Source organism: Lepidochelys kempii, chromosome 2 (genome assembly GCF_965140285.1).
Source record: "Lepidochelys kempii isolate rLepKem1 chromosome 2, rLepKem1.hap1, whole genome shotgun sequence".
Taxonomy (NCBI): Eukaryota; Metazoa; Chordata; order Testudines; family Cheloniidae; genus Lepidochelys; species Lepidochelys kempii.
The window spans coordinates 250,862,289-250,885,174 of record NC_136381.1 but is presented as its reverse complement, the minus strand read 5'-3'; the positions used below and the strand labels follow the sequence as shown (position 1 = coordinate 250,885,174).

The 22,886-nt window shown below is 39.7% G+C and overlaps 1 protein-coding gene across 4 annotated transcripts in view; it reads left to right on the top strand.

Moving 5' to 3' along the window:
* DNAJB6 (DnaJ heat shock protein family (Hsp40) member B6) overlaps positions 1–22,886 on the top strand; it is a 99,002-nt gene that overhangs the window by 22,767 nt on the left and 53,349 nt on the right. For all 4 annotated transcript variants that reach the window (XR_012157621.2, XM_073334551.2, XM_073334548.1 and 1 more), the window contains exons 2-7: positions 381–476; positions 2,987–3,096; positions 7,805–7,864; positions 9,270–9,380; positions 19,457–19,588; positions 20,255–20,396. Coding sequence is in view for 3 of the 4 variants with exons in the window: in XM_073334551.2 (XP_073190652.1) it covers positions 412–476; positions 2,987–3,096; positions 7,805–7,864; positions 9,270–9,380; positions 19,457–19,588; positions 20,255–20,396 (620 nt within the window). In the remaining variant the exon portion in view is untranslated. The remainder of the gene's footprint in view (positions 1–380; positions 477–2,986; positions 3,097–7,804; positions 7,865–9,269; positions 9,381–19,456; positions 19,589–20,254; positions 20,397–22,886) is intronic.

Below are 22,886 nucleotides of genomic sequence, written 5' to 3'. Positions count from 1 at the left end.
AGACGTACTGCGTAAAAAGTGTCCGCATTAGCAATAGATCTTGACAAATTTTAGCATGCAAGAAAATATATTACTGTCCAGTTACATACTGTCAGTACTTCATATCCACTAATGAGAAATGACTTAACTCCCTGTCTAGTTCAATGTAGGATACCTGCCTAAATGATGGAATTGGAGAACCTAAAACCAAATTGCATCCGTATAACTTTTCTTATTTTCTATCAACATAGGAACAGACTAGTCCTCCTTGTACTACTGTTTGTAGGAAATGTTTGGATTAAAAAAAAAAATCCCTTCTATTAAATCATGTAAAGGGAGAGATGTCACGTTACTCAGTAGTAGTACTGTACCCATTTAGTAATAGGTTCTTGTAATTGCAGGACTTGCTGTTAACAAGACAACTGTTAAAACATGGTGGATTATTATGATGTTCTAGGAGTGCATAGGCATGCCTCACCAGAAGACATTAAAAAAGCGTAAGTACCATTTTCTTTGTTCAAGTCAAATCTTGCACACCTTCTCATAAATAAATGTATACACTTGATCTCTAGATATCAAATTTCCATTCTATTGGTATTGGTAATTAGTAATTCAGAAAAGTTTCATTATTAGTGAGATCAGCAGTGCTCCAGAAAATCCATCTTTCATTTTATGTGTACATGTCAGGAGAAACGTTTCATAAGGTACTTTTGTTTCCTAATAAAGCACATTAACCATTCTAAAAATTGATCCCAAGCTCTTTTTTAAAAAAAGATACACTTTTTTATCAGTCACTTTCAGATAAGGTTTTATGAAATGAAGGAGGCGGTCTACATAAAATGCACTAGATTAGATCATCAGCTCTTCATTCTAGTGTACAATGCCAATTTTGTCTCATTTAGACTAAATTACTTAACTCTGTAGATTCTAATCCTCCTATTGTAGATCATTTCAGGTTAGAACCTTTCTTGGCTCCCTCATGCTTCCTTGGCTTCGGCCTCTCATCAATTTTCTTTTCTCTCCCTTGGTGTAGACTGCATGTTTACCAGTACCAAATCTCCTCTTGCTTCCTGCAAACACCCGCTGCCTCAGGCGTTTTGCATTCTGATGCTGCACTTCTCTGTATGCACTATCTGTCCACTGTCTGATGCCACTTCCAAACTTGATCAGATTGGAACAAACACAAATAAAAGACCTGATGCAGCCATTCACGCGTGTGGAGAGGAGCCTGTTTTTTAGATTTTGGGCAAAAAGCTTCTAGAAACCCTTAAGGTTCTGGAATTTTCAGAATTTCACTGTGTCCAGACTGAGGACTTCCTGGAAGTATACCATGGTCCACCATTTGAGAATTGGCTTACCCTGCTATATGCAACTTCCTTTTATACTAGGTTTTTAACTGGCTTCAGATTATCATTGTAAATCAGTTAGTAGATACCTCTTCAAAATGTGGAGTAATGATTTCAAATACTATTAAAGGTGATTTCCACAGAGCACTGAATGGGGCAAGAATAACATTGAGCTGTTAGGCTGAAGAAGCTGTGAAGTACTCTAACTGCATGGTACCTAGAAGTGCTCCCTCCTGAAATAGCACAGGTAGTGGCAACATCTGCTGTGTGAATCAGCTGAAGTTGTTCTGACTCCATTTCCTTCCCACTGCAAAATATTCAGAATGCCTCAAACCAAGATGAAGTCTCCTCTATTTTAAAAAAAAAAAAAAGTATATGAAGCAATTTCTTTGGAAATTAACTCTCCAGTTTTATTGGATGAGATCTGTTTTCCATGCTTTGACTTAATGGATTGAACATCTACTAATGAAAAGGTGAACACATTTAAATTAGGAAATTTTTTAGAGCAATCAGATACACCTTTTAATTTAGACTTTTGTGCATTGCTTGCAGCTGTAAAGTAGCTGTCTGGCAGCAATGCTAAAGTGAATGAGTAACACATCTTAGTTTCCAATTGCTTTTTTCAGAAACAACTGGGAGGAAGCTTTCCTTGTGGAACATCTGCCTTTCATGGGCTGCTAAATATTATGCAACATTTCTAGTTTCCAGTAACTTGTACATGCTGTATCAGTTTCCTGCCACAGCCTAGTATAGAAGGTTTATGCTGATCAAACCCTGATAGTGGATCAGAGCTTTAATTTGGCATGCATACCTGTATGGATAACTACTTAACTCGAACATTCAAGCTTATGCTCCTGTTCGATCATAAAACTACCCCAGATATAATCTGTACACTTAAATACTATGGGGCACAAGACTGTAAAACTGCTTTACACTAAATTATTCTTCTTGGGGTCCTCTCCTCCGGCTAGGAATTGTGCATATGGTGTAGCCTCCAAATCTTTCAACGTAGTTCCTCCAGGTGTTGTCTGTCCACCAAAAACACACTAATTGCTTATAAACACGGAAAGAGTTGCTACTACGGTATAGCATTAAATCCTACTTGGATGTTTGTTAGAACTCTGCGGAGAGCATGCAGCAGCAAGTCTGTGGCCTCCAGATCTACAGGGTTGGGCAAAGAGGTTTCTTTGTACCCTCCCTACTTCCACCTTCCTACATGCCAACCCAGTTCTCCACTCAGTCTTTGGCAGAGGAGGAGGTAGGGCTAACTTCCCTTGCAAGAATTGCTTCTGAAAACCAGATTGTCAGCAGCCAATCCACTCAGATGTAGCAAGGCTACTGAGAGAACAGAGGGAATCACAGAAGCAGCTAAAGGAGGCCTGTTTGCAGCTAAACTCCATCAGTCAGCAGCACCCAGGAGTAATTGATTCCCAGTAAAATATTTCTTTAGCAAAACTGGAGGGTACCCTGACGGCTTAAGTTACTTATCTGTGTTATCAGCAAAATTTCTTGAAATAGGTCTACAAATAAGATTTGAGCAACTAAGTGTCCTAATTCATAATTTCCATTTTGACACCTGTATTTCTTGTGTATATCTGTCTGGTGCTTATGAGTGCAGTTTACTGAAATAGAGCATGATTTATCTTCCCTTTTTATTTTAGGTACCGCAAACTAGCTTTAAAGTGGCACCCCGATAAAAATCCAGACAACAAAGAAGAAGCTGAGAGGCGATTCAAACAAGTAGCTGAAGCATATGAGGTTTTGTCAGATGGTAAGTGTCTTAAAAGGGATCTTGGCAGCAGGTAATCTTTGGTTATGGAGCTGTAGTGGAAATGTTGAAGCATCGTGCTTTAAAGGGGTTTTCTTAAATTGGTCCACAAATGGCCCTTTTTTTGTGGTGCTCTTCGAAAGAAGTGGAAGTAGTTGTACAGTGCGGTGCTGGAATGGGGGGGAGGTGAGGAGAAATTCCGTGACATAAGAAATACTTTGAGTTGATATAACAGTTTAAGCCTACATGTTAAATCCTGAGTCTACAGAGACCTGTGATTTAAGAATGAATTCTCTACAGGAGTTCATAAAGATTTGAAAGCATGGAATTTAGAGAAATATATCCTTGGAATCAATTAGCCATGGTGGTCATACTTCCTTCTAAACCCCTAGAAGTTTCTTCTCACCACTTGGTTCTACATTTTTTCTAATTCATGATCTATTAATTGGGATAACTAGTCCAAATATTTTTCTTTACCAACTAGCCAGCTGTGTGCAGCAACTGATCATGGTAGTGGTGTCTCTGTCTCATAGATATATAGAGAGAGAGAGCTGAACACCAAAAGCCTCCCTTCCTCTCCTTGCAGTAGTCAAAACGAGCAATAGGGTAACTCTCTCTAAATATAACATCATTTAATTTCTAATACACTGTCAGAAGGGCGGTATCCTTTTTAAGGATTTTGTAGCTTTCAAAATTTTGTGGGAGAGGTGATACATCATGAGGCAATCTCCTAAACAGATTATGTAGCCTTCCCACCTAGCATGGTGGGTAATGTACATGGAAGAATCCAAGAAGGGCTCACTGGCAAGTGGTTTGTCACAATAAGAAACTTGAAAGAATGTGTGGGTGGTGTATTTATGTCTAACTTGTCTTTATAAAGTTAACTTTATAAACTTAGTGTAGCAGTTGCTGAAATTCCACAGTTGTCTTGCTTTGTTTTGGGGTCCATAATAAGAGTGCTGACAAGACTTAGAGTATTTAGAATTGTCAGAAACTACTTAGTATGGGGGTTGGGAGCCTTAAATTCTAATCAGTTTTAATATTGTACTGATTAACCTCTTGTAGGAATCATTTACTTAGAATTGGTCAGAATCAAAATTGTATAGTATGAGCTACTATAAGCAAGAGGTCACTTTCGTTCCCTTCAACGTAAATTCTTGACTTGGAAGGAAGCATCTCTTTTTTTGTCAGAGCATTGTCAGCAGCTAATCTGAACCATAAACCAAAGGGTTTGTGCATCTTTTATATTCTATATCATAGAATCCTAGAATATCAGGGTTGGAAGGGACCTCAGGAGGTCATCTAGTCCAACCCCCTGCTCAAAAACAGGACCCATACCCAATTAAATCATCCCAGCCAGGGCTTTGTCAAGCCTGACCTTAAAAACCAGTTATCCTCAGATAACTGACTGGAGCCGTTAACCTTTTTTTTTAAAGTGTTTTAAAAAATACTAATAAAGATGAGAAATAGCATGTATATCTGGATGTTATACCATGGAAGATCTTTATCAGCTATCTTTTTGTGTGTATGTATTTAAAAGCATCGAACATTTCCCCTACTAATCTAGTTCATCCTTTGACATTTTTTCACTCTTCTCCCTTCTCTGCTTCCCAAAAAAGTAAACTGGTACAATTGGGCATTTCCCCCTTCACCTATTCCAGTGGTTTCCAAACTTGTTCCGCCGCTTGTGCGCGGAAAGCCCCTGGCGGGCCGGGCCGGTTTGTTTACCTGCCGCGTCTGCGGGTTCGGGCGATCGTGGCTCCCAGTGGCTGCGGTTCGCTTCCAGCAGCTCCCATTGCCCTGGAGCAGCGAACCGCAGCCACTGGGAGCCGCGATCGTGCAAACCCGCAAACGCGACAGGTAAACAAACTGGCCCAGCCGGCCAGGGGCTTTCCGCACCTAAGCGACGGAACAAGTTTGGGAACCACTGACGTTTTCCATATGCATTAATCCTGCCAGACAGATTCATTGCACATGGGTTGGTCATAGGAAGTTCATTCCTGCTGGTAGCCTTAACTTAACTATTTGTATAAGACCTACAATATAGAAACGTCTCCCATTTTTTCCATATGCTTGTCTGCTTTACATAAGAATGGCCATACTGGGTCAGATCGTAGGTCCATCTAGCCCAGTATCCTGTCTTCCAGCAGTGGCCCGTGCCAGGTGCTTCAGAGGGAATGAACAGAACAGGTAATCATCAAGTGATCCATCCCCTGTCGCCCATTCCCAGCTTCTGGGAAACAGAGGCTAGGGACACCATCCTTGCCCATCCTGGCTACTAGCCATTGATGGACCTGTCCTTCTCTCCAATGTTCAGGTTAATAGAGGAGTAACACCACCTCCTCCCCAGAAATGTCTTTGTGAATGTCACTTGTTGCAAGTGACTATGGGAAAAGTTCTGCTAGAGCAGCACCATCCTTTGTCTACTCTGCCTCTCAAAATAGGGCCTGGTTTGGTAGGCTACAGACTTGTTCACCCTGCCTCCTGTTTTGGTTTCTGGTGTCTAATTTATAAGGGCTAGGCGGAAACTTTCTCTGTGGGCAACTTATTCCATAAATGTCATCCTCTAGGTTTTTTGCACCTTCCTGTGAAACATTTGCCTCTGATCGTTGTTAGGGACAGGATAATGGACCAGATGGACATCTGGTCTGATCTGGTACAACTATTCCCATGTTGCACTAAGATGATTATTTCAGTGTAATGTAGCATATAAAACTTGGTTATTTTTCATAACCAGTCTGCGCAAATCATACTGTTGAGATCCACACATCAGGTACTGTAGCTTTGATTCAACGTGGCTAATTTAACCCAGGAGAGCGGTTGGAGATTTTTGATTTAGTTGGAGATTGGCCCTGCTTTTGAGCAGGGGGTTGGACTAGATCAGGGATCTCAAACTCAAATTACCAGGAGGGCCGCATGAAGACTAATACATTGGCCTGAGGGCTGCATCACTGACACTGCTCTGCCCTGCCTCTTCCCAACCCTTCCCCAAAGTCCCCACCCCAACTCCGCCCCCTCCCTGCCCCTATTCCAACCCCTGCCCCAAATCCCCACCTTTTCTCCGCCTCCTCCCCTGAGCATGTGGCTCCCTGCTCCTCCCCCCTGGAAACCCCTAAGTGCTGCCAAACAGCTGTTTGGCACCTGGAAGTGCTTGGAGGTAGGTAGAGGAACGGGGATGAGGCGTGCTGGGGGGGGGGCGGCAGGTGAGGGGAGCTTAGCGGGCCGCAGCAAAAAGCTCCGCGGGCCACATGTTTGAGACTCCTGGACTAGATGACCTCCTGAGGTCCCTTCCAACCCTGAGATTCTGTGCTTCTATGAGATGCAATCAGTTCTCCTATAATTTTATTCATTTTGTCATTACAATTTTGAACAGAGATGGGTTTTGGCAAGAGTAGTTCTGTTAAGGATTATCTATGCAAAGAATATTTGACTGGTAGACACTGTGCCTGTAGTTTCAAGAACATGAAGTTCTCAAAATAAACCTTCTGTTCTGCCAGCCCACATGCAGGACTTCCTGTCTCTTGCCTGCTGCTTTTTTCTAGGTTGCCCAGCTTCTTGTTTCATTGGTCGTCTTTCCCTCTTTTAACAAGCTATTTAAAAGACTCAGTTTTTTTTTCTTCAGGAAATCACTCTATTGAAAGGTAGTGTTGCAGGTAATGTACAAACTTGTGAAGCACCTGAAGCCAGAAGGAATTCATAGAGCTTTCAATATCCAAGAGATAATTTTGTCTTGGACTTGGATTGTGAATGGTGGCTGGTGCCTATAGACTAGGCACAATCCCTTTTAGATATGATGTCTTACTAAATTCTTTATAGTGTCCCAATATGTTAACTGTTAAAAGTGATTGTCTTCAGGGAAAAAACACAGTCCTGAAGTTCCTGATCAGACTCCCATTAAAGTCCAATGAGAAGACTACAATAGGTGTTGGATCAGACTGTGTCTAGTTTTGTCAAATGCTCCGGCAAGTCTCTTGCTTTCACTTCCAGAATAGTGTCTGAGCTGCTGGAGCAAAAAGCCCGGTGTTCTACCTGGCAGAACTCTTCACTCTGAACTTTGATTACTGAGACAGCAGCCTGAACTTTTATAATGCAGACTTGATTTACTTCTCTCCTCCCCCACACTCAAAAAAAAAAAAAAAAATTGCCCTGGGAAAAGACTAGTAACAATGAAGTTGCATATCTGTGGACTCTGGAATATGGCAAGCAAATAATTCATCAGCTTTTTGTGTGTGTGTTAAATGGCCCCTCCTTGACTTATGCTCTTTTCCATCCTGCATCCATACCTAGCAGTCTTTGAAAAATGCCTTCCCACAATCTGATATCACAGTGACAAAGTCTCTTACCAGTTTTGTCACAATGCCTTTAGTTATTTTGCTGAATATACAAACATGAAGACCATAGGCTTCCTTCCAAAAAAGAGCTACCTTTCAGCATATTAAAGCATCTCTCAATGGAAATCGTGAAACAGGATGGTGAACATGACACCTTATTAGTAGCTACTAGAACTAAATTATTGACACTTAAGAACAGTTTTTTCTTCACCCGTGGTGCTTTGATGATTAGCAAAATATTTGTACTCTGCATTTTCTGTAACAAACATGGCTTAAATAAACTTTCTGTGATAAAATTCAACTGAGTACATTAGTGATGCATACTGCATTTCTCCTGCTTCCAAATGCAGCTTAACTGATGTAATTAACTTTTTTTGTAGCTAAAAAACGTGACATCTATGACAAATATGGAAAAGAAGGTTTAAATGAAGGAGGTGGAGGTATGTAAACTTGGCATGTTTTTTCTTCCATATCATCTGAATGATTTTAACTGTTCCACTCTGCAGACTCATTTTAGTTACAGATTGGTTCATGCTCTGAAAAGCTTTTATAGCCATAAGAGCTAAAATATTCTTAAATGTAATTAAATTATGTAGAAACGGAGCCACTGGGGATGTTGTGTTAGCACATAACCATAGAGTAGCAACTTGACATGACCCTGATAGGACTAGTTCCAGCCAGTGAATTTGCCTATCTAGTCCAAAACAATATTTTAAACATGTAACAGGAATTAGTCTGTATAGTCAAAGTAAGTGAGGAAAAGCAAGTTAGACTCTAACTTGGCCCAACATTTAAATTTTGAAAAGTTTTTATAAAACATAAGACCAAAAGAAGAGACTACAATTTTTCTAAAATGTCTTCGTTATCTGTTGCTTTTTAAACAAATGTGACATTAACCTGCAAAGCAGAAACTGAAAATTTCATTTTTACTTGGTCATGTTTGTTTTAAAAAAAAAATAATTAAGTCGTCTTTTTGAAAGACTATCAGGTAGTCAAACAATAAATCAGAGGAGAAACTCTTCCCAAATTCTGGGAGAGTCTACAATCATAAGTATAGTCTTAACAACTGAAGTGTCTAATTTTAGCTTGTATTTGCCAACTGTAAGTCAGAGATTCTTTGTGTAATATAAATCAGTGATTTTTCAACCTGTTCGCCAGGCCCCTGGGGGTCTGCAGACTAAGGTTTCCAAAGGGTCTGCACAAGAACGAAGGTTGAAAACCACTGACCTAAATCAAAAGCTGGCAGGTGAGACTATCAAATAAGCCATCACAAGATTATACTGATTCACAAGTAAAGATGCACCAGACTTCAACACCAACAGAGAGCTTTGATTTTTTTTCTAAACGCCGACAATAAGACTTTTAATTTTTAGTCAGATGTGTTCCTTTAAGGATAATGAGAAATAAATATTGATGTCTAGAAACCTGCAGAAGAACATAAATGATAAAAGTAACTTTAGGGATATCTGGAAAGTGACGGGAGGGGAAGAAGGGGAGAAATTGAAACTTTGTTTAATAAACTACAGATGACCTCTTTGACTGTCCAATTAGTAAAAGATGGAAACATCCTTTGCTGTAGAAAAACTGATTACAGTAATTCTAGATACAGTAGATCTTTTTAGCAGAATGTGAGAATTTTAACATGAAAGTCTCACTCAACAGTATTAAATGTGGTGTGAAGAATATATTGAGAATCTATCCAATGAGCCAGAAATGAACTATTGTGAAAAACTAGAATTCTGTGTGTTAGAAAACATAGAAACATATACAGCTTATACATACAACTCAAATATTTTGTGCTTCTGTAGTGTGAAGAGTTGTGAAATGTGACTTCTTTTTCTGCAGGTGTAAGTCATTTTGACAGCCCATTTGAATATGGATTTACATTCCGTAACCCAGAAGATGTCTTTAGTGAGTTTTTTGGTGGAAGGGACCCCTTCTCATTTGACTTCTTTGGTAAGTCAGCAGCTTTTGGGGGGTAGTGGTGCATCAGAGTAGTGGCTAAAATTCATCTCTACATAACAGATGTGTATAATTTGACTTTCACTGGAGTGAAAATTATAACTGATCTCTTGGATGTTTTAAAAAGTCTTTTTTTCACCTGTCTCCCTCCTTGTTTTTTGCTGTTGCATGTAGGGTTTTGTGGTCAGTTTTTGCTCTGTCAAGGTCTGTTTGTTTACAAATAGTATATCAGGTTTGCTATCGTCTTTCTAAAAGAAGAAACTAATAAATCACACACAACAGTTCTGCTTTAGTAAATGTGGGTTGCTGTCTGTATGGCATAAAAACACTTTCTTCCCAAGTCTGGCGCTGCATGACAGTCAGAAAAAATGACACCACCACCACCACCAAAAGAAAAAGCATAAGCAATAGCTTCCGAAGCCTCTGGCTACCATGGAGTTAAAGAAAATAAATAATTGTTTGCAAACAAAGCCGTTTAAAAAATACTTTATGCTTGCCAGCATCATGTCAATGAACTGTGCGCTTGTGAAGGCACCCTCGGCCATACAAAAGATCTCAGCAAAACTGCTATGGATCTTATTCAATCTCTGCAAGTGCAGCTGGTTTCCCCTTTTGATCCACAAAAGGAACACATGCTGTGTTCAGCCTTTCACTCCTGGAACTGCCTAAAGGAACCAGAAGGAGTAACATCTTGAGGATTGCAAGAAGAATTCTCTGCCTGTTTAAAGACAAGACATGTGAAATGAGACCTCCTGGTTATTCCATAGAGCTGAAGAGGAATTAATGCAACACTACTGCAAACAGTAGGTGACTTTTATGATTAACTCCTGAATGGGAAAGGAGCACAAATCATTGTCCTATCCTAGGAATCTTTGAAAAAATTCATTAGTGGGTCAGAGGAAGCTTGTCTACTACATGTTCACTATACACATGTACAGTTCAGGTTGAGTGTGCAGCGGGAGAGATTTGTACCATGAATTTGTTTCGAGAGCAGTGAAGCTTCCCATAAACTAACACGTATGCACCAACATCTTTTCACAATCTTAATCAGAACCCATTTTTCCTTCCTCTCCCCATGCCTTTCTGTTTACATATATGCCAACATTATGTAAGAATATGAAAGATCAAGCTAGATTGACAGAGGAGGCCAATTTATTTCCCAGAGATTGTGCCGAGTCTACCAAAACATGCAAATATGAAGAAATCCTGGGAAAGGGGGGAAGCTTGTTTTCTAATGCTTTAAAGAAGAGGGAAATGTTTTGTTTTTTGTTTTTTTTTTAATGTATTTAATTGTATTTCTTTTACCTTACTTTTTAAGGCGGAAGAGAGGCTTGGATTCTCTCCGTGTTGATAATGGAAAAAAACAAATTTCAGTTCTTTTGGAGATGAGCCCCATTGACCTGCAGGAAGAAAAAAAGGCTTAGGTGGGGGAGAAATGAAGAGGAAAGGGAAAGGAGTCAGAAGATTTTAGTTTCCTATTCAGAAGCTAGCCTCCTCCCCGCCTCCCCAGTTTTTTTAATTGCTCTTTAGATTCCCCTTCCTCCATTTCTGGGTAGGAAGTGTGTTCTGCTTCTAGTGAAGGAGTGAAGCTGAGGATGACAGCTTTAGTACTGGCAACACTTAAAAATGATCCAGGAGCAAAGGGAGTTACTTCCAAGTTGGGTACTGATGAGTGGTGTGGTTATTTATTTCTCAACTGTTGTGAGTATGAAATTAAGTAGTTAAACATAAACTGAGTTCAAGGAATCATATGACTAACTGCAGCATCCCTAAAAAGAAAAGGAGTACTTGTGGCACCTTAGAGACTAACCAATTTATTTGAGCATGAGCTTTCGTGAGCTACAGCTCACTTCATCGGATGCATACCGTGGAAACTGCAGCAGACTTTATATACACACAGAGAATATGAAACAATACCTGAGTGCATCCCTGCACTCAGACTATTTCATTTCAGTGTAATATATAGAAAAATAACAAAGTAAAAATGCTTAAACACATGGGATCTTCATTTTAGTGATCAGCTTCTAAAACAAAGCATCCATAATTTGAACAACTGTTCAATACAAATATTAAACCATTTTGTTAGCATATAGAAGTCATTTATTATTGCCGCTTTCCTATTTAAGTGGCCAGATAATGGGGCCACTTATAAAGGAGGAAGAAGTTTATAGGTACAGTGACTTAAATTTTTAAGGTGACATGCAACTTCATTGACATAATATATTGGTAAGTGACAAAGTAGCTAAGAATGGTGAACTAACTTACTAATTGCAGTGGGCATGTTTCTTTAGATTCCTACTCAGTGGTCATCAGTTGGCTGCCTGAGGAGTCTAATGGAGGATCAAAGGAAGGGTTTGTGGAGGAAGAATATAGTGGAGGAATGGCAGAGGAATCAGCAGAGGGGCTGGAAGAAGAATCCAGTGGCGGATCGGCAGAGGGGCTGGAGGAAGAACTTGGTGTCGGATAGGCAGAGGAAGAATTTGATGAAATATTGGAGGAGGGATGTCAGTGTAGGATTAGAAGAGTGGAGGGGAGGAGCCTAGTAGAAGATCAGAGGGGGAAGCCTCTGGAGAATGGGAGGAGGAGCCCTGCTGAAGAGCTCTTAGTTAAAACAATAAACTTTATTTTTAAAAGAGTGTTTTGATTCCTGTTTACGTTGTTTCTTTACTAAGATGGATTGTGGGAAGAAGTGTAACAAATATTTTCACTATCAACACTCTGGATTCAGTTTGTTCTTCAGCTCTCAATCACAACAAGACCCACAAAAGATTAACTCAGTGTTTGTAAAAATCTGAATACTTGTGGCTAAACTTACAACCAGCAATTGGGTTCTGCATATAAGAAGGTGAAGATTTGAGGTTCAGAAAAATCAAAAGTAGTTTTGAATACTTTTCAGGTAGGAAAACAGCCATTTGCAGATAAGTGTGAAACAGCTGTGTTTCTCAGGTTGGGGTAGGTAGTATACAATCACAAGGTATTCAAAGACTATCTTGTACCCGGAAGTATGTTTTGGTAGACTCTGCATAAAGTCTGTGAAATAAATTGGCCTCTTCTGTCAACCTAGCTTAATCTTTCATACACCTATGTAGTGTTCAACTTAAAATTACAGGAATGGAAAAGGATGAGGTTTTAGTTGATGGAAGACCTATAGTGACAGCTGAACACAGCAGAAGAACGTAAAAAATACATTTGATAGAAGCAAAACTAGATGTGGTGGTGTATGAGAGAACACTGAGGAACCATTTCCAAGCATGTGCAACACTAGGGATGGGATGGTCTACAGAACTATATCTGTGGTCTTCCCTGCTTCGCCAACTGAGGCCACTTTAACACCTATGTACAATATGTATTTTTCTTGGCTCTTATGAGTGACTTAAGGCACCGTCTGCTTACAGAATTTTTTTTTCTTGTGACACATACACCATTGCCAAGGTGTGTGTATGTGGTTTTAACATTAAACTTCCAAGCTACAATGCGTTTTGAAAGAACTACAATATCAAGGTTTTTTCCTTTTAACTTAAACTTTTACAGTATTTTTTTTACTACTGTAAAATACTTTTGTGGTCTATTATAGACACAAGGTGGGTGAAGCAATATGTGAGACCTGAAGAAGAGCTCTGTAGCTTGCTTTCACCAACAGAAGTTGGTCCAATAAAAGATTACCTCAGCCACCTTGTCTCTCTAATATACCAACAGGGTAACAACACTGCACACAATGATGAGCTATTGTCTGTTAATTTCAACAACGGAAGATGACGTTTATAGATTTAAATCTAATTTTGCAACTTGGCAGGGCTCCTCATGTGAGGCACTGTAGTAAGCTATCATTAGATTCAGCGTTACAGCAGTGAATAACTGATTTCCCCCTCTCCCCCTGTCAATGGTAGTTCAAACAACACCCACCCCCACCCCCACCCCAGAAATTTCAATGAATCAAAATTTCCATAGTTCAGTTTGGTGAAACAATGTTTTTTGTTCCATTCAGAATGCTTCATTTTGGTTTGGAATCAAAGGTTTATATTCACAAGGGGACTCAAGAGCCTAACTCCAAAATTTAGGTGGGATGGTGGTGTTGCTCCCCCACTTTTTATTCAGTAAACCAGTGGTTTAGGGCACTTATCTGAGGGTGGGAGACCTGAGCTCAAGTCCCTTCTCCAGAGTAGGGATTTGAAACTGGGCCTCCCACATTTCCAGATTCAAGTACCTGCTCTGGAGAAGGGACTCAGGCCCATGTCTCTTATCTTAGGTGAGTGCTCTAACTACTGGGTTACTGAGTGAAAAGTGGGGGAGGGAGGTACCACCATTCTGCCTAAATGTTGGTAGGTTCCTAGGTACTAGCCCAAAAAGAAAAATATTTGCCCCCCCGCCCCTTTTTTTTTTTTAAAGTAGTTGACCAGAATCAACACACATGCATAAAATGACTTGGTCAACTGGGATCTGCATATTTAGAGTAGTGTTTTGGCTGAAAAATTTTGCCCTCTTCTGGTTAGGCTAGGTCCGTCCCCCCCACCGGGGTAAGTATTTGAGCACCTATGCTTACTACTCAGAAAGTTGTGAACAAGAACAAATAATTGAGAGAACAAATTGTGACCCTCTTCTGACAACAGAAATTACTACACATCCCCGGGAATGGGGACTGGAGCCCGAGCCTGCCCATGGCCCCACCACCCTGGGTGGGGGGGTTCAAAGCTGAAGCCCAAGCACTTCTGCCCTCAGCAGGAGGCAAGTAACCGTAGCCCAGCTGCCCAGGGCTGAAGCCCTTGGGCTTCGGTCTCAGGCCTGGGCCGCAGCAAGTCTAATACCAGCCCTGGTGACCTCATTAAAATGGGGTCACAACCCACTTTGGGGTCGTGACCCACAGTTTGAGGACCCCTGGTGTAGCCCAATAGCCTGTCTTTTAACAGTGGCCAGTACAAGGTGCTTCAGAGGGAATGGCCAAAACAGGGCAGTTGATTAAGTGATCCACTCCTGTCATCTGGTCCCAGCTTCCAGCAGTCAGAGGTTTAGGGACACCCAAGAACATGGTGATTGTGTCCTTGACTATCTTGGCTAATTGCCATTGATGAGCCTATCGTCCACAAAGATATCTAATTTATTTTCTGAACCCACTTGTGCTTTTGGTTTTCAAATCCTATGGGCAAGGAGGTCTGTGGGTTGACCGCATTGTGTGAGGTACTTTGGTTTGTTTTAATTTCATTGGGTGACCCCTAGTTCTTGTGTTATATGAAGGGATAAATAACACTTTTTGTTTTTCTCAACACCATTCATGATTTTATAGACCTCTCCCAGGCCTCTCTTCTAAGCTGAAATGTTCCTGTTTTTTAATTTCTTGTTTGGAAGCTGTTGTATATTCCTAATTTTTGTTGTCCTTCTCTGTATTTTTCCAGTTCAAATTTTTTTTGATGAGGTGACTGGAACTGCATATAGTATTCAAGATCTGGTTGTACCATGGTTTTATATAGTGGCATTATGATAGTAAGAAAAAATATCTATCCCTTTCCTAATGGTTCCTAACATTGTTAGGTTTTTTGAGTGCCTCTGCACATTGAGTAGATTCCCACCTCCCCCTGCCCCAAACTATCCACAATGAGTTGGATTTCTTTCTCGAGCAGCAACAGCTAACTTAGACCCTGCCATTTTGTATGTATAGCTGGGACTTTTCTCCAGTATACATTACTTTCTATTTATCCACATTGAATTTCATCTGCCATTTTCATTGCCTAGTCGCCCTGTTCAGTGAGATTGTCTAGTAACACTCCAGTCACTGTATCATGTGCAAATTTTGCCACCTTACTGTTCAACCCCTTTTCCAGATCATTTATGAATAGGTTGAACAGTACAGGTCCTTGGGGAACCTAACTGTTTACCCCTTTCCATTGTGAAAATTGATAATTTAGGAAACAAAAGTAGGAATATCTCTTAATCAGTTCCATGAGAGATCCTTCCCTCTTATCCCATGACTGTTCACTTTGCTTCAGCGCTTTTGACAAAGTCCCGCACCAAAGGCTTTCTGAAATTCCACGTACATTATATCAACCAGACCACACTGTCCACGTGCTTCTTGACTCCCTTAGTGAATTCTAATAGATTGGTGAAGCATAATTTCCCCTTACAAAAGCCAGGTTGACTCTTTCTTTCCCAATGACTAATATAATCTCAGTAAATTTTTTATTTTTTAGGAGAACTATAAAACCTAGATTGTACATATGAGGGGAGGGGCTTGTACATAACTCGGTGCTCCCCTGATCTATACTACTGTCTGAAACCAAGATAAAATTACATCTGTCCACAACTTATGTATACATACATTAAATAACTGTCTTTGAATTCCAAAATAGTTGAATTTCAGTAGCTTGATGCTGATTACAGCCAACAATCAGTATGTTATGGAAGCATGTATAGGTTCTGTACAAAAGCAAAGGAAACAAGTCTCTGAGCTTGCAATTCTAAGAAAACAATTAAGATTGAGCAGGGAAAGGCAATATTATGTGCAACGTGATCATAAGCATGTCAAGTTCCATTTTTTACAAATATGCTTGTTCTGTGTGTTAGACTGTAATGTGTCTTTTGGGTGGCACCTAAAATTAAGTGAGAGTAAGGCACTGGTGAAGTGTGCATGGTGTAATCTACAGGGTTTAAAGTGGAGGACTAAGCATTAAATATGGGGAATGAGGTCTGGGTAGCTTCAGGGTTGCAGCAATGGAAGCAGGCAGGGACGTGGACGGGGGGAAACACCCGGAGTCTAAATCTACAGCTATCTTATGAAGCCTAAGTTGGCATAGCCCCCTAGCATAGGTGCAACCTGTGCTGGCAGAAGGAGTTTCTTCTTTTGGGGTCAGAACACCACCTTTCTTGACAGTGTTAGCTACATCTGTTGAAGCATTGTTCTGTCAATATAACTCTGTCTACACTGGGGTTTATTGGTGTAGCTCTGTCAACTGAGTGTATGGTGGGGTGGCTTTGGTTTTATTTTCACACCCTGACTGACACAGCTTTGCTGATATAATTTAAATGTAGGGTAAGCCCCTGTATCATGAGTAGTGATAGCAAGAGCCTGGAGACTTCCATAGTCCATCTCCTTCATGCTCCTCCTAGCTTGTGTTGCTGTTGTGACCAGGATAAGGAGATAATGGGTCTGACACAGGTCACCTGTAAGTGGCCAGTGATGCAGTGGATTATAAAAATATATAGTATAGCTTTGACATGAGTGTGTTTTTCTTTTTTTATTTTAATGCCAGGTAACTGAAGATAAACTGGACTATAAATAGAAAGCATAATAGTGGGCAGTAATATAATATAGATCACTTGTATGCATGAGTGAATGACCTTCATAACTCACTAGTGAGTCATTCTCTAACTAGCAGGAATAAATTGGACTATAGCACTGTTAACTGCAGTGGCTTTATTTGCTAGCTAATATGCTGGAGTAAGACTCGCATATGCTAGTCTTTGAAATTACTACTCCAGGAGTATGAAGACTTGGCATAAAAATATTGTTAGAATTTAATATTTCCAAGAGTTTGTCAGATTTGCTAACGCACATATAGTGTTAAAGGTAACCTACAAAGGATTTCTTTCTTTTTAAACATTGAGGTTGTTACAAATCTTTGGGATTTTTGATGGGAAAAGAGAAGCTGAAAGCTTTTTGGGGGAGAAAAACAATTCCAAATTTATAGTCTGGTCTGTATTCCTTGGTTTTGTGGGAGGACCAGTGAGAGTTATAAGGGATTATTGTGAGTTCTTAACATCATATTTGATGGGGGTAAGAGTATTGGCGCTCTCCAACAAAGGCTTCCTTTATTCAAAATGTGTTAATTTTGTCATTCATGTTAAGTAAGTGTAAGCAAACCAAACAGAGGTTTAAACTGTGGCTAAAAATGCCATTTCCTTTCAGTTCATCATCTTCTTCTTCTTTTTTTTTAAACTTGTAATGTAGTCATTTCACTAGCTCTCAGTAATCTGGCTTCCAGCCTAGGTGGGAACTGGGGGAGGGAGAGAACCTGCTCTTGGTTTCTGATCTTCATTTAAAATCAACTTGGAATTCTAATTGGTACAGTGATCATTTTCAATTCACTGAAAATGACAGTGGCCCAGATTCAGGAAAGCAAAGACGTGTTTAACTTTAGATATTGCCTTCAATGGGACTTAAGTATATGCTTAACTCTTATCCTGCATGAGAATATCTTCCATTCTCTGCAACATCACACTGAGATTGGTTTTAGAATTGGAGAATTCTATAGTTGAAGAAAATATAAATGCTATTACAGACCTCGTATGTTGGAAAATAACTTCTTACATTTCACTTTTAAACTATTGTTTTTGCAACATTACATTTTTCAACAACATTTCATCACAGGTCAGGCTAACTTGCCTAAAACTGTTGTTCTGTAGATAACTCATATTTGTAAAATATTTTGTAAATGTTGCCAGTGTCCTGTGCTGTGTAATATAGGATCTTGTAAAGTTCTGCTGCAATGGTAACTGAAATCCAAAATAGCATACGTTCAGCATTAAAGATCTCCACCTTAATGGTACATTGTGTTGTGTAAATCATGGTCCTGCAAAATGCTGATGTTATGCTAGTATGATGTAAAACTCAAACTTCAGTTTCCTTATTTGTAATATTCTAGTGGAATTTCCCTTTTATCTGGACACCTCTTCTATAACTTTCTATGAAGTAATAACTTCCATATAGGTATTCCATATTTACTTATTAGTCTCTGACCAGTGTTTTATAACCATAAAAAAATCATATTTGTGCCAGGGAATAGAACCAGTGGCCTGCCAGTTTATTTTTTTTAAATCCAGCTATAGGCTTTTGAGTTTAAACACTGGCTGAAGGACATTTTGAAGTTAATTTGTGCGAGTCCCAGCACCTTGAGATTTGGCAGTTCATAGCCCCAGCACCTCTGGGCTTTTTACACCAGTTATGAAAGAAAAAATAAAAATTGCTTGAGCCCCAGGACCTCTTTCATTACAAATTAAGCACTGCCTTCAGCTGTTTTTTTTTTTCTTCCCATAAAGTTCTTATCGTCCGAATTTCCTCTTAAGCATCTAACCCTCCAACTAGTTAACTTAAACTAAAACATTTGCAGATCACTTAAAGTTGTATTATGACTATTTTAATTCCCTGTTTCCAGTACCCTTTAAATTTCAGTCTTAACGGAACACTAACATACGTTGAGCCTGTCCTAAGCAGAGTCGTGGTGGGCGTGGTTTTCGGATAAACCTTGAATGAAATTATACAAGAAGTCTTGAATATTTAGGGGTTGAATCAGACTTAATCACATCAACAAATATTAAGTTTAAGCCCCAAAACGCAGCTTGACAGACAAGGTGTTCTACGGAGAGAAGGGCTTCTCTTGTTGTAATTTCAGATGTTTGACATTCTGATGAATAGCAAACAGATAGTTGCCTCTTGGAACCAAAAGAACTCCTCATTTCTTGATAGCACAATTAAAGCAAAGTGTGTTTTATAGTTAATGGCCATGTGAGGAGACAAGTTCTTAATTACCCAGATGTTAACTGATGTGAATTTGGTATCTAACCTACGTGAATTTGGTATCTAACCTACATGAATTTGGTATAAAACATGGATTTTTTTTTTGTGTGCATATATGAACATACATAGCTATTGTATAAATGATAAGGTTTGATTATATAGCATAACTGGTGTGGAACACATTTCTCTGCTGAAAAGTGAATTTCTGCATGTTCCCCCTGATTACTTGTCATTTGCAAACTGGCACAGCACTAAGGAAGCAGGACTTCATTCTCAGCATGCCATTACTTTAATAATAGTACTTAAAGTTCTGGAGACCAAAAAGAGTTGGGGGTGTGTGAGAGTAATATTGGTCTCTTACAGGTATCAAAGGAACACAGAATTGCTATACTGAATCAAATCTGTGCTCAGAGATTCTGTCAGACAGTGTCTAGTACCAGATGCTTCAGAGGAAGGTGCAAGAAACTTCCTTCTTTACTAGAAGTCCCCATACTTATTAAATATAGGAACTACTGAATAAAACTGATCACTTCAACCTCCTGTATTAAAACCTGGTTTTTGTTTGTAGAAGATCCTTTTGATGACTTATTTGGAAACAGACGAGGTCAACGTGGGAACAGAAACAGAGGTGGTGGGCCATTTTTCTCTGCATTTAGTGGATTTCCTGCATTTGGGAGTGGCTTTTCTTCATTTGATACAGGTAAATATTCTAAAGCAAACTTCAAGCCAAATTTAATATTGCTAGAGAGGGAGTTTCTCTGGAACAGTAAATTGGTACAATGCAGTTAAAAAATCTCATACAACACTGAGTCCTGTTACATCTACCTGTAGAGTCCCCTAGTTTAAATAGAGCTGTGGTATTGTAGAGTATTATTTGATATAGCTAAAATCTCATGAAAAGAGAGTGTAAGCCCTGTTAAAAAGAAATTGACTCTATTCTGCTTTTTGGTCTTTTACTGACACCATTACACTGGACAAGTCTTAACCTCTCAGTACATCAGTTTCTAGATCAGTGTTACTTGCCTTACCAGGGGGTGTGTTCAGTGTTCTTGAGGTCTCCAAAAAAGGGACTGCAATAGTGTGCGCCTTTAAACAAGATTATGAACTCCAAGTGCTCTCAATTATTGGAGCCTAGTTGAATGCTAAAGGCCTAGTTTTTGCAACTCCACTTGAACTCAGTGGGAGTAACCATTACCTAGCAGCTCTGAAATTGAGTAACTTTGGTATTTGAAATTGGGGAGCTAGAATTAATAGATCAAAATTTGATGGTCCAGAAGACCTTCCTAAAGTAAAAGTTGTTAAACAGTTTCTGATGAAATTATGTTTACAGTGCTTTAGTCAAATACTTACTATGTCTTCCCCCCAGGTTTTACTTCATTTGGTTCACTGGGACATGGGGGCCTTACTTCATTCTCCTCTACGTCATTTGGTGGCGGTGGGATGGGTAGCTTCAAATCAGTATCAACTTCTACTAAAATAGTTAATGGCAGAAAAATTACTACAAAGAGGTAAGTGATATAAACAAGATAAATGTTGTAACAAAAATGAGGAGTCCGGTGGCACCTTTAAAGACTAGCAGATTTGGGCATAAGCTTTCGTCCCCAAATAAATCTGTTAGTCTTTAAGGTGGCACCAGACTCCTCGTTGTTTTTGTGGATACAGACTAACACAGCTACCCATCTGATACTTGGTACCATGCAAGTTGTTGTAATAGAATTTGTCAATATTTTTCTGATGATAACTTTCTTTACCCTTACTGTTTTGGTTTCCCAAAATGTAATAACTTAGATATCCAATTCTGTGTGAATTGTAATGATAGACCTATTTGATTCTCTTTTCTTTCCCTGCCTTTACAGGATGGTTCCCTGCTACAGTATGTGTAAGGATGCAGAGGTTGGGCAAAAAGTACCTAATGCCCTGTAGCCAAGAGTTTATTCAAAAGTGGGGGAAAACCCTTAGCAGCAGCATCCTGTGTAGCCTAATTGATGGATTGGTGTATTGATTAACTTCTTTTCTTTCACAGTAGTTAAGGGTTCAGTTTTTTGAATAGCTACAGCATCAGAAAGACTACCAGTGTTGTTAAAATGAGACCTGAGGCGTGCAGGACAAACAACTGAAGTTTATCACAAGTCCCTTTTTATTAGCAAATCTACTAAACAGATAGGTAATCCCACAAACACTGAAATACAACAGCAGATAGAGTGTAATGTATTTAGCCCTGTGACTGGCATCACTCACATCTTCTACAGGGATCCCCACAGAGTTGGTCAATATACTCATCTTCATTGTCATTGTTATCACCAGTGGGTGTCATCCAAGGCATGTAGATTAGAATACAGTTTTTATAATGTGTTAGGCTGATGCCCACAGGGGTTCATGCATATTTATGAAGGTTTCCACCCCTTTTCCTCATTTGAACTTCCATCTCCCACTACCTTTTGGAATAGCCTATGAAAAATGGGACCGTTTGTTAATTTTCCTTATTCTATTAATATTTACATTACTGAGTCACCATAACTTGCGGCTAGCACACTGAAATGGCTTCAAAATCCAAAAAAATATTATAACCAGCTTTCACCAGTTCATTACAATATATATTTCCTAAATAGCAGAAAGTTTAGCAGCAATGGAACAATCTTATGATACCTTGTGATGTAGGGTCATTGCTATCTTGTGACAAATTTTGATCTAGGTCACTTACTGGTTAGTTGCTTTATGTCAAGTGTGTCTTTAGTCCTGAGGCCTTGTTTGGCTAAGCTAAATATCTTACAGGCCTGAGGGCTGTAGGCCATGTTACAACATTAATTCTTTTATTTCCCCTTTATATCCTGAATATATGTGATCTCTTTTTATGCTTGGGTATACCTGCTGAGAAGCTTAGCCACCTGTCAGCTGCTGGGCAGGGAGTGGATACTGGGATTCCCAAAATGCTGCTATCAATGGAACTTGCTCAGGGGTGATGCATCTTTTAGTATTGGCTTTTAGCTAGTAAGCGTCTGAAAACTGAAGCCCTCCTCTCTAGGCTGCTGGAAGAGAAAAGGCGTATGCTCTTGCTTTCCCTTCACCGGTGGAGCTACTGATTGGGGATTGGGAGGCCACTGTTCTGCTCCAACCCCAGCTTTCTGGTTGTAAGTAGCATGAGAAGCGTAGCAGATGGTCTAAGCTATGCTCCAACTTTCCCCAGCCTCTGTTTTGAGTTGACCCTCCCATCCAGTAGGCTTCCCAAGCAACATCAGTGAAAGTGAACTTTTCAGTGTCCCTACTGACCATATGGATTTGAAGTGCAGATAGTCTTGTCTTATCTGTCAGGTAAGCTAAGAGCAGGAGTTAAGGTTCTCCACCAGGAAAAACATATTGCTCACTACTGGTGAGTGAATGTTCAAACACTACACACATCAGAACCTCTCCTCACTATTTTACACCAGTCCTTGGGGAAACCCGCTGCAAATATGAAGTAGTGACAAAATACCATGCAATAAATTAAGGATATGCATCACAAATGTAATTGACAGTTGTCAAACTGAAGTGTTCTTAGTACTTATGAGGTCTCAGCCCAATGGACTCTACTAATACCACGTACTAAATCTTTAAGAAGTGGAGCGAGACCTCTAGGTTTTTCTTTGAATTATGCAATCTGTAAACTAGCAAAAATGCAAGGTTCTACTGTATAAGTTAACTGGAGAGGTGTCCCTTAGAACAAACCTCTTGACAATTTTTGTAATTAAAGTGAGTTAGTGACAGTGCCAGAAAACACCAATGTTTTTTGGTATTTATCCAGTGTCAAATACCATGACACAGAAACTGCAGTCTTTCCTTAGTCATTGAGCTACAGTTTGCATTCAAAATGATGCTTAGACAAGGCCTGGGTAACCAGATAGGCCTTGCATCATGCCCTGCAAGTTAGCAAAATCAAGCCCTGGCAAACCCATGTGGAAGAATTTCAATAGAGCAGAAGACAATTGTTTCAGTCTAGGAGCAAAATGCTGTTAGCTGAGGTG